The 12,730-nt window shown below is 36.0% G+C and overlaps 1 protein-coding gene across 2 annotated transcripts in view; it reads right to left on the bottom strand.

Moving 5' to 3' along the window:
- Positions 1-12,730, bottom strand: part of LOC123308014 — a 162,698-nt gene that overhangs the window by 32,853 nt on the left and 117,115 nt on the right. For both annotated transcript variants that reach the window (XM_044890531.1, XM_044890532.1), the window contains exons 5-6: positions 4,245-4,459; positions 1,409-1,500 (exon numbers count right to left, since the gene is read on the bottom strand). In XM_044890531.1, coding sequence (XP_044746466.1) covers positions 1,409-1,500; positions 4,245-4,459 — 307 coding nt within the window. The remainder of the gene's footprint in view (positions 1-1,408; positions 1,501-4,244; positions 4,460-12,730) is intronic.

Genomic DNA, 12,730 nt, shown 5'->3' with positions numbered 1-12,730 from the left:
TTTCAGGTTATGATAACTTTTGAATCAATCTTTTATTTATGCGTTCTTAATCCTTGTTGAACAACCAATATTTTCTGTTTGTTAGTATATTATGGGGGACCACGGCTATCCTTAACTGATTCATTTGTTTTTTCCTGAAATTTATGAGTGTATCTGGTGAACATTCTATTATAACATCGGTAAATTCGGTTTTTTTAATTTAAAATGGGAATTATTTTTATTGCAAAATTGAGAAATACCAAGTGCAAAAATTCATTGTGTACAAATACAAGGTCACAAGTGGGATCGAAGTTGCATGGATAATAATCTGCTGTCCCATGATTAACAATCACAAGCCACCACTGATAGAATGCCTGAATTCTTACAGAGGAGCGAACACATGCTCATTGTCCACCCAAAAATTCAAAATTTTCGAATTTAAATTTTTAAATCGAGGTCAAGTTTGAGAAATGCTACTAATTAATCAGGAGGTTTGAATAAGATTGTAAAAATATATCAGGAGATATTGCATTTCAAAATTCATTTGCCATTCAACATTTACCTAAACGATGTAAAGCTGAACGAAGAAAAAAAAGTTTTCGACTTTACTTGCCAAAGATATTTCAGAAAGCATTCTCCATAAGATCGAATTTTTAACTTTTCGTTTTAAATCTTTCATTGAAAGTTTTTTGGATAACTTCGATCAAAATATTTCCTTCCACATCCCAGGAGAATGAATGCCTCAATTCGCTATGAGAGGGTCATACAGACAGTTTCAGGATGTACAACTGATTGTGAACGCAAAATTCAATATTTTCGAATTTGATTTTCCATTTTGGGGAAAGCTAAGCAATCAGAATCAGTACCTAATAAGAATGTTTCAAGCGGATCAGCAAGAAATATAATAGGAGATATCAAATTTTGAACAATATAATGAAAATGAAAAACTACTTGCTCGCACCTTTACGAATTCAATTTTGTGTGTGACGATTCCGACTCGTATAAATTGATAAAAAAAATCGTTGAAGCTCGTTTAGTGCTGGCAGACGCCATAAAATATAATGAATAAATACTCCGTCACCTAGCAACCCATGGGATCATACATATTCAGAGTAGCTACTCAGACCCATTGAATTCCTCACCATAAAGGGTTTATGGTTGGTTAAAAAGTCGTTAAGCCCAAACGTCTGTTCCAGTTTTGCGAAATACAATCCTTCGTCTGAGTTTCGAGCACTCGAATAAGCCATTATCTTTGTTCGGGAATTCATAAAATTTAGCACCACACGGCAATGATTCTGAACGGATTTAATAAGAGAGAAATCCAACTGGACTATATGAAAGAGAACAGCATCATGGGAATTGAAAAGTTTGAAGAAAAACCTAATTACAAATAGTCTTCTTTGAATTTTATGATCATGGATATACTCACCGACATTTCCGATGCAGGATGATCAATGAAAATCATTTCAGATTCCTCCCCATCCAGTAGAATGGATACTGTTCTTTCTCCAAATTCATCATCTGCAATTAAATGGAAAATAATTTCGTACTCCCTAATCCTGATCAGAATTGTGTTCCACAGAAAATTATCCAAATTTATCAAATTAAACATTAACTTTATAAGTTTTAATCAATTTTTTCAAAATTTCGGTACCAATTTTTATTTCAATAATTTTCAACATATACAGGGTGAGTTTTTGACTCGTACAAATAACAGTAGATTTGAGCAGTAGATTCTTGAGGTCAGAAGAAACACTTTTTTCCTTTACATTTTTTCCGAATCGGCTCGGTTGAAAAGATACAGGCTGTTGAAAAATCATAAAAAATGTTATTTTTAATTCTATTTCACAAACGGTTTTATCGAATAAAATAAATTTCGGAATATAGTTTTTCATTTATTTGATTAATCTTTTTCGAGCACAATATATCAACCATAAGATGTCTAAAACTCTGGTGTATTCACTGATTGGATTTTGTTTTTAATTTCGTGGGGATATGGGATCAGTTTCGTTTTTCCCACACTGTAGGTAGCGCTGTTTAGAATTTGACAGAGCATTGTCAATTGATATTTGAAAATAATTTGAATACTTTCCTACGACTTACGAATATGTTGTATTTATAAGCGATTATTGGTGTGTGAAAATGTATTAGTTTCGAGAAAGGGTGCAGAACATTCATTTATTCAACATGTCGTTCAGTTTTCTGTATAGACAATCAAAAACTACAGCTAAGAATTCGATGTTTTTAGAATTTGAAGCAGAACCAAATCAGATGAAAGAACATTCGAGACGGATATAGCTAAGTTTTATGGCAACTTCAGCAATACAAAGAAACTGATGTATTTGAAATACGTAATGTGACTTATGGGCATGTATTGAGAAACAGAAATACTAAATCTATTCGAGTCTGTTCTTCATGAGTAGATATAGTAAAAATTCCCTTTCCGTCAACTGAATATATTGGATATTTGATCAATCAACTGTGTTTTATTAAAACCATATTGAATTACCCCCCTCGCGAATTCAATTTGTCACAAGAAATTATCTTGAAGAAGAATAGTAAATACTCCTTCAAATCCTTATTCGATAGTGTTGAAATATTGACAGATTTGTTTTTACAACGAAAATTAAACTGTAAATCACAAATATTCCTTTAAAGCTGACAAAATGCGCCAGTTCATATTTTGAATTCGTTGATCAATATTCGATATCAACGCAAAACAAAATAAAACGAGAGAGTATCATTGGACTTCCTTTGGTAGAACAAGGATAGAACGAAGCAAATGACGGTGGCGCCGCCACGAAACTGATCCCATATCCCCGATTCTCTGAAATGTTGATGCTTGCAAAAAGTGACGAGTGCACACACCAGTATTTTAGACATCTTAATCACCCACGTCTTCCAGTTTTCTAATTATGACGTATCATAAAAATACCAAAAATTCAAAGAACCCAACTCTTGAAACTAAGTTGGACGCTATCTGATAAATATTTGAATATTTCGTAAAATAAAAGTATTCTTAATATTTCCTCGTATAATGCGCAATTTTCGAGTGATTTGATGCTCAAAAATTAAAAAGTATCTGTGAAATTTGAAAAATTGGGTACTTTGTCTGAATACAACTCTGTTTAAAAGATTCACAGATGTGTAGTGTAACAGATTAAGCTAGTTATTCTGGAGGTAAATTCGTTTTTCCAGGGGTGGCACAGTTTATTATGGAAACTTCAAATGGGTCAAATGGCTCTACCCTTTTATCAGGGCCGAATCGGAAAAATGGTATTGGAAATAATTATTTCTTTTGACTGCAAGAATCTACTGTAAAAATATTTGTACGAGTCAAAGACTCACCCTGTGGATCAATTTTCAAATAATTAAATTTAAGCTCCTTGTAGGTTTTAGTTGCTATATGGATGTACATTTTGGTCGTTTCAAAAAGGTACCATCAATCGAACTACCCCCAAAACGAGGTGTCACTCAACCCTTCTGTCTTTCCTTTTTAAGATTTTAGGGTGTGCTGATGTTATCACGCTCATGGGGTTGATAAAAATTGATTGGAATCAACCATATTATGAAATGTCCCCCTGCAAACCTCATTTTGCATGGGGGCCAAGATATTGAGTGTGGTTCCTCTCCAAATGGAACACCCTATGTAGATTTTCTTCATTAAAATGCCAGCATATGGTACAATGACGCTGCGTTATAAAAAAAAAATTTGTTGAATCGATGTGGCCAATAAATACTAGATTAAAATCCACAATTGAACTGAAAACTGAAGGATAAGATTTTCACTAACATGATTTAGTTCACAGTAGCATCTTCAGATGGGCGAAAGTTAACTGTTAACAATCACCCATCTGAAGTTTTATTGTGATAGTGAAACACTTGTCGTGATTAAGTAAATCATGCTGGTGAAAATTACGTATAGGTAGTTTTTAGTTTGAAATAATTTTGAATATCGGAGAATTTACGCAATAATAATGGATTTCGTTAACTCTGTGAGACTGAATAAAATAGAAGGCTAGAACGTCATAGTTCCTCGTCTGTATTCACTCAAGAAGCAATTATTAAATTGGTTTTTATTCAATTCGACTTGAAACCGATCAGCTCCATATCTTAATGGAATAATTTGAAGGTTGTCAACCCCCAACCTTAATCATAAATATAATCTCCACCATTTCCCTTCGTAATACTTCAAACTTTTCTCTCTCCAGATGGGAATGATCGAAAAAAGCTTGGGAACAAAAAGAACTGAATACACCACTCACCCAAACTGGCATCGTAGGTGTTCATATATTCAGAGGTCATGAATTGTGAGACCAGAGCGGTCTTTCCAACCCCTGCGTCACCGAGCATAACGACTCTATATTTCGGCACCTCAATTTCTTCCGGCGATCCTAAGGGCGTCGAGTCTACAGTGTGATAGCCAGACCCGCAGCAGGACCCTTCGAAAGGCGATCGTTCCCCTGATACATTGCTCGCCCTGCAAGGAAGATAAACAAAATTGAATTGTTGGGGTAACAGCACAGGCTCATTTTATCCAAGGGATCATTTTTTCAGGCAAGTTCCGAAGAGAATGTAAACAAAATGGAACGGACGTATTTAAATTACTGGTTTGGTTTCAAGTGATTTTACATTTCTGATTTCAAGGGGTTATTACTTGACCTATCCATTCATTCATTCATTGCTGTATCCCGTTACCGAGAATAAATCTGCAAAAAGACAGAACTATCTTAGCGATCAAATTTATAATTTTTTTGGGCTACTTGTAACTGTGTGCCCTCCTGTGGCTGAAGAGACCTAACCGTGACATACTGATCCTTCCACACTCAGGGCATGGATGACAACCAACCAGATCTGGCCGCCGCTGTATTCTTCTCGAGTCTCCATTATCACTGTGGACCAAAGACCTCCACTGTGATCTGTCTAACGCTTGTTGTCCCCAGTTATGATTGGCATTAACTGATTTTAGGGATTGATGCACTATATCCTTAAACCGCTTATACTGGCCTCCTGGTTTCCGAGCTCCCTCTGTGAACTCGCCATACAGAGCTATCTTTGGGAGTCCTGTGCAATACATCCTCAGAATGTGGCCGCTCCATCTGCGTCTGGCCCTCGTTATTTGAGTGCAAATTGTTATACAACTCGCGCGCTGCAAGACTTCTGCATTTGAAACTTTGTGGAGCCGTCTGATGTGCATTATTTGTCTTAGATGACGTTGTTGCGTTTGTTCAAGCTGTTTAATATGTCGCATGTAGTGCGTCCAGCTTTCGCTTACGTAAAGAAGCGTTGGGAGGACCACTGCTTTGTAAACAGCTGTATTGGTCTTCAGATTGAGGTCGTAATTTTGAAACACTCTTTCCTTTAGCTTCCAGAATGCCCGTTATGCCGAATTGATGCGGTTGTGTACTTCCATATCCAGGTTAGCCCTAGTATTTGTGTCCTCTAGACTTATTTATATCTGTTTGAAGGTTTTCTGGCGGACTAACCAGGATTTTGGTTTTGTCAATATTGAGTCTAAGGCCTGAAGCTTCTTATATATGTTTATGAGTGTCCAACATTATCTGTAGATCCTCTGAGCTGCTAGCGATAAGTGCGCAGTCGTCTGCATATTGAAGTTCTGTGATAAACTTTTCACGGGTTTTTGCTCTGAGGCGCTTCAGGTCAAACAGGCCACCATGAAATCTTTATCTCAATCCAACACCTCTTGCTCATGTCAGCAGTTATCGAGACAGCTATGGCGAAAATATTGAATAGTAAAGGCGCTAACAGGCAGCCTTGTTTTATTCCAGAGTTGATTAAGAAATGATCGGTTGTAGAGCGTGTTGTATGGATGGTGGCATTTACACACTGCTATAAGAATTTTTCGGGTACTCCAAGGCGTCCCATGATTTTCCATAGCGCTTTTCGATTCACCAAGTCGAAGGCCTTACTTAAATCGATATAAGTTGTCATCTGCCAACTATAATAATAACCACATTTGTAATAAAATTAAGTAATGTTTAAATATTTGTCAGTATAAGAAGCGTTATAGTTCTTTGTTTTGTTTAGTGTATGAATTGAGATGACTTCTCTGGTTTTTGGACCATATATTTCAAAAAACAAACATGAGAGATCTTGGCAACCATATTTGAGTTCATCATAACATGAAGAATAGCAAAAATTTTCTTCAAATAAAATAACAACAACGATTAATATCAACACAATGACATCGAAGCATATCATATTATAGATTCTCGCAAAACAAGAAGTTGAAAGAATGGCAGGCAATTGTCAACTGAATATTTAATAAAAGCTATTCTTTTCGAAGGAATGAAGATCACGTGATTGTCCAAATTATCTTTAATCTATTCTGTGTGAGTGTTAGAACTGATTCAATGAGCAGAAAAGCTTTATCGCTTGAGAAAAGTTTTGCCCTTTTTGCTCTTATCGTTAAAATTTCGTTGTCTTTTTCACACTATAAGCTACTTCAAACATCATCCAGAAAGAACTTTCCTGGAAGTTTCAGTTATCTGACTGATACTTCAGGAGAACTTCCATATAATGATGAAGAAATTCCCGAACTTTACCACGGCAAATTAACGGATGTATTCCTAATGGCGCTTGGGAGATATTTCAAATTTTCGTAATTGAGCTTTGATGTTGAATTGGGGCTTGGCTTCCAACTCAAAGCTTACTCGGTGTTGAATATTTATTAGTAAATATTTGAAATCCTTAATCGGACTCGAATGCATTAGATATAGAGCAATATTGAAGATTTGTAATTGATCATGGATTGATACAATATTTCAGTTAATCTGACACTAATCAGGAGCTGTTTCTCAATCTGACAGTTTGAAATTTGAAAAATGCATTTTTTCTCAAATATCTTTCTTCCTGCACCTACCTCTAATCGTTTTTGTATTCATTATGAAGGTTGTAGATAAAGAAATTCTATAACTTTGGTCTGAAGCAATTTTACATGAGAAAAATTGCTGCAAAATGGATCCCCAAATGTTTGAATGTTGACCAAAGGTAACAAGGTAGAAGCATCGCGTTCGATCTGTGCTCGATTTGAAAACGATGTAGACTTCTTAAATCGAATTGTTACTATGGATGGGACTTGGGTACATTTCTACTAACCAGAAACAAAGCAAAAATCGATGGAATGGCGACACTCTGGCTCGCAAAAACCTAAGAAGTTTTGTGTCCAAAAATCTGCTGAAAGAGTTCTTGCTTCAGTTTTTTAGGATTGCCATGGAGTAATCATGACTGATTTTTTGGATAAGGGTAGAACAGTAACCGGAGATTACTAATTGACAATATTGACCACTCTACAGAAAAAAATTAAGAGAAAAGACGCGGAAAGCTAACCAAAGGTGTTTTGTTTTTGAAGTACAACGCCCCTGCACATAAATCTCATGTTGCCATGCAAAAAATTCGTGTTTTAGGGTTTGAATTACTAGAACACCCCCCCTTTCACCAGATTTGGCTCCATCTGACTATCATCTCTTTTCTCAACTGAAAAAAAGTTCAAAAGGTCGTAAATTTTCTTCCAACCAGGAGGTAATATAAGCTGTGTAGGTTTGGTTTGCAGAGCAAGAAGAAACATTTTTTTGGAAAGGTCTAGAGGCGTTGCAGGTTCGGTGTAATAAATGAATCCAATTCAGAGGAGAATATGTTGAGTAATAAAATATTTTGACATTGAAATTTTGTTTGGTTTTACGGTAGGCTAAACATTTTTCAATATATCCACGTATTCTAGGAATAAGTTATTCTGTGTGGAAAAAACTTTACTTGTATCCTGTAATTTCAGGAAAGTTGCCAGGGAATCTGGGAAAATCAAGAAAACTAAATAAAATTTTTATTTTGCGGTAGAGAGTATGTTAGTTTACGTAATCAATCATTTTTTTCTAATGAATTGTTTGAAAAATAAAAACTATTATCACTTTCCATACTAATCTTAATTTGTTTTATCTCTCATTCAACTTCCAATTACAAAACTATGACTGGACAACGTTAATAGTAAGAATTGAACTCAAGGAAAATTTTCCTTCAAGACTTTTAATACAGAAGATATGAATTTGGTACGTGAAGTAGGTAGACATTATTCAGAGCAGATCCAATAAAAAAAAATTCTACTACATAAATTGCCAAACGCAATTCACCATGTTTGCAAAAAGCAATTCCACTTGAATTTTCTGTTTTCGCCATTCAATTCTCTGATGACCCCCCGGAGGACACATCGGGGAGGGGTGTTCCACCAATTTAATTCTATATTGAATGGTTCCAAAATTGTTTCCTCCGAAAATAGAAGGGAAATAAGTGAGGAACCGCATCAGATATTGAAAACTACCTTATCGAATATGGAAGACGGCTCTGAAAGAAAAATTCATTACGTCGCAGTTGAATCCTAAGGAAATATTCTTGAAAAAGATTACATTGAATATAGAATGAGCAGAAATGTCTTCGTGAGCGAAACGGGAGGTGGATGTAGGGGCAGAAAATATGCGAGAGTATATTTGCCTTCTCATCTTGGAAGTTATCAATTTTCGTGATGAAAAGCGTAAACGGTGACATTGGAGCTCGGATTGGGAAATTATCCGATGTTAAATTCACTGAGCGTTCTTTTATTCATAAACGATTAACCCAGTCTTCAAAAACTTATGATTTTAAGAGGGGTCAGAACCGTTTTAGCCAGTTCAAGACGCGAAAAGTTATATCTTAAGTCAGGAACGACTAATTTCTATGAGGTTATCTTTATAATTCGATTCAATCAGTCTCGAAAAGCCAAAAATTTATTTATTCGTGAAACGAAAAAAAAATAAAAAATTTCTTCATTGAAGAATAAATGTTCATTCATGTCATTAACTTTCCGAGGTGTAATGATTTCTTCAATGAACAACTACATAACAAAATTTCTAGAAAAGTCTCGCCATTGTCTACAATTCGAAACCTACTGAAAGTGAAAAAAGACGTTCGTAAAGTGCAGCCATCTTTTCGATGAAAGTAGAATCTATTGCAATATTCGTAACTACTACTGAGCGTTCTGACAACACCCCATATTCTGGAAGTTTTTCCTCCCTTATACGGATGGCGGAAAAATCTCGTGGTATAAACTCCTCTTGAAGACCACTCTATTCAATTTGACAATGTTTAATACTAGTATCCCAAATAAAAGATGGCATTTTCGTGTCTACTTCAATTTTAAGAAATAAAATGTTGCTACATATGTTTCGACCGCTTCAGAATTGAGGTGAAAGGTCGTAAGAAAACAGAAGACAAACACAGAAAAATTCTCTGAAAATATATCCATTGTTATAACATGTACAAAAGTTAAGTAATGTAGTAAACACAAAGACTTTTACAAAAACTTACATGTTGAAATGAATCGAAAAAAATAAAGATGTATACAGGGTGGGTCGTTGACTCGTACAAATATTTCAACAGTAGATTCTTGAGGTCGAAAGAGAAACTTTTTCTTTTTCATTTTTTCCGAATCGTCTCGGTTCAGAAGATACAGGCTGTTGAAAAACCATTCAAAAAAGTTATTTTTGTTCTATTTCACAAACGGTTTCGTCGAATGGAATGAATTTCGGAATACAGTTTTTTATTTTTATTCATTTGATGAATCTTTTTCGAACACAAGATATCACCCACGGCTTCCAGTTTTCTGATTATGTCCATTACAGGCATTACATACCATATAACTACCAAAAATTCAAAGAAAAACTCCTGAAACTGAGTTCCACGCTGTTTAATGAATATATGGACGATTTGTAAAATAAAAGTATTCTTCAAATTTTCTCGTATAAAGCGCCGTTTTCGAGTTATTTGATGTACAAAAATAGAAAAGTATCTGTGATATTCGAAAAATTGGGAACTTTGGCTTAATACAACTCTGTTTAAAAGATCCACATATGTGTAGTGTCACAAATTTGGCTAGATATTCTGTAGGTAATTTTGAAAGCTCATTATGAAAACTTACAATGGCTATATCTTCTTATCAGGGCCGAACCGGAAAAACTGGTATTTGTACGAGTCAAAGACTTACTCTGTATATGACTGATGAGTCTGATGAGCGAACATTGTTGTGGCGAGAACGGGGTCAACGGTATAATGAACATCATACCATTAATCGATAATACAATGAATGTATTGACCCGCTGCCTCTCCATACCAAAAATTGTATTGAACGTGTCTGGTCTGCACAATCACATAAATTGCAACACTACCCTGACCTACCGCTCGCCAACATTGACGAACATTTGGCAAAACATTCCTCAAAAATTGCTTGCTAACATCATTGACACAATGCCCTATAGACGAAGGGCACTACGAAGTGCTCATTCGTTCATTCATTTTTCATTGCTGCATATCGTCTCGTTACCGAGAATAAATCTAAAAAAAGACAAAAAAGACCAGACTATCGTTGCGATCTAACTTATGATTTCTTAGGGCTACTTGCAACTGTGTGCCCTCCTGTGACTGAAGAGATCCAACCGTGACCTACAGATCCTTCCACACTCTGGGCATGGATAGTCACCAACCAGATCTGGCCACCGCCTTATTCTTCTCGAGTCTCCATTATAGCTGTGGACCAAAGACCTCCACTGTGATCTATCTAACGCTAGTTGTTCCCAGTTATGATTGGCATTAACTGCTTTTAGGGATTGATGCACTATATCCTTAATCAGCTTATACTGGCCTCCTGGTTTCCGAGATCCCTCTGTGAATTCGCCGTACAGAGCTATTTTGGGGAGTCTTGTGTCTTGTATCCTCAGAATGTGGCCGCTCCATCTCAGTCGGGCCCTCGTTACTTGAGTCTCTATTGTTATACAACTCGCGCGCTGCAAGACTTCTGCTTTTGAAACTTTGTGGAACCTTCTGATGTGCATTATTTGTCTTAGACGACGTTGTTGCGTTTGTTCGAGCTGTTTAATGTGTCGCCTGTAGGGACTCCGTAAAGAAGCGTTGGGAGGACCACTGCTGTCTTGGTCTTCAGATTGAGTTCGTGATTTTGAAACACTCTGTCCTTTACCTTACAGAATGCCCGTGATGCTGAATTGATACAGTTGTGTATTTCCGTGTCCAGGTTAACCCTAGTATTCGTGAAGCTTCCCAAGTATTTTAACTGCTACGAAGAGCTATAGGGGTTCTCAACGCCCTCACCCGATATTAAGCCTTGATTTTAAGGTCTTTGTAACAGAAGGAACGTTTTCGCTTCTTGGGAGTATCGGAGCCGACAATTATGTCGGCGTCCTAGGTGTTCACCCATCTTTTACTACGCGTCCTATCCAGAAGCAGCAATTGGTGGTACAAAACCGATTTCTCATTTTAATCTTCCACAATCACAGATCTACATGGAGTTGAGGCACTCGTCTAGCAAATGCACCTATTTGACCTTTAATCACCATAATATACAGTATAGTACGGAGAGGAATCACCAATGATAGAACGATATTTTTCAGCCCAATAGAACAGGATGTTTAGTTTCCATTTTTCCTATATATAATGGGTAATGAATGAAAATAACTAGAGCTCAGAAGGTCTCACGAGTCTTCTTCTAGCAAGACAATTGTCCAACTAAAAATCTCGCGGCAAAATTCGAAGTTTCCCTCTAATGGCTTTTAAATGGAATAAATGGAAATTCAATTTCCAACGCCCTTCAATTTCCATAAAACGCAAGGAACTGATCTGCACGAGAAACTCGAATTAAAATACTGCACAGTGTTAGTCTGGATTAGTGGGATTTCAAGGGAAAAAGAGGCGGTAGACAATTCTTATCCAATTGCGACGTAGACTGGGGAAAAACAGAGATTATAGTTGAATAGAAGTTTCGATTTTATATTTTATCCAATCAGGAAAAGTGTCGCACCCACTTATAAACCCCTTGTGCCAATTTGCAGGCACAAAACAAAGGTGTATTCTGCATATTCCAAATTCTATCCAATCAATACATAATATTTTAACTTAGTTACAGGCTCGTATACTCAATTCACTTTTATTATTGTAGCACTCGGTTGGCCATGAAATAATTTTTTCAAGTTTTTGTAACTAGAACGGAGTAAGGTTGGCCCTCATAAAATGTCGTTGATGTCATAACAGCGTTGCCACAATTAATATCAATTGATATTACAAAAATTCCGAAAGTCATTGAGAAAGAGAGAAGACAGGGTTTCAGGAAGTGCTATTTAGAATTCAGGACTGCTCATTCAAATTGTAGGTAACCCTGATATTCTATATATACAATATATCAGACGATAGCGAACATATTCAATGTAAGTTAATTTATATTATAATGTTTCATCTTGATTTAAACGACTTATATTTTAGCTTAATGTTCCCACAATCAGAAAGATTGGGAATTAAGACAATTACCAAGAATTTCCTTCTATTGGAAGACCCAAATAAGTGGTGGAGATTTTACTTTAAGGTGAACGAATGCGAAAAATTGTTTTTTTTTGAAAACTACAACTGAGGTAACGTCTTCAACCTTTAGCCAAAGAAGATAACCAACATTAACTCTCTTCAAGCTACTGCATATGATGAGCCAATAGTCTCTTATATTTTCCATACAAATAACTATATTTGGTATGCCTTCAATCAGTTCGTATAAACGTCAATTATGTTCGTCACATATTTTCGACTTCATATTTTCCGAAGTGATTCGACATTGTGATAAAATACGTAATTACTGAGAGTTTTACATAGAACATACAACATAGCGCTGATTTAAAACCCAAAAATGTTTTACAAGCGTCATAACCTCACA

The sequence above is a fragment of the Coccinella septempunctata genome, chromosome 2 (assembly GCF_907165205.1).
Source record: "Coccinella septempunctata chromosome 2, icCocSept1.1, whole genome shotgun sequence".
Lineage (NCBI taxonomy): Eukaryota > Metazoa > Arthropoda > Insecta > Coleoptera > Coccinellidae > Coccinella > Coccinella septempunctata.
Note: the sequence above shows the minus strand (reverse complement) of the source record. Positions and strands in the feature narration are given on the sequence as shown.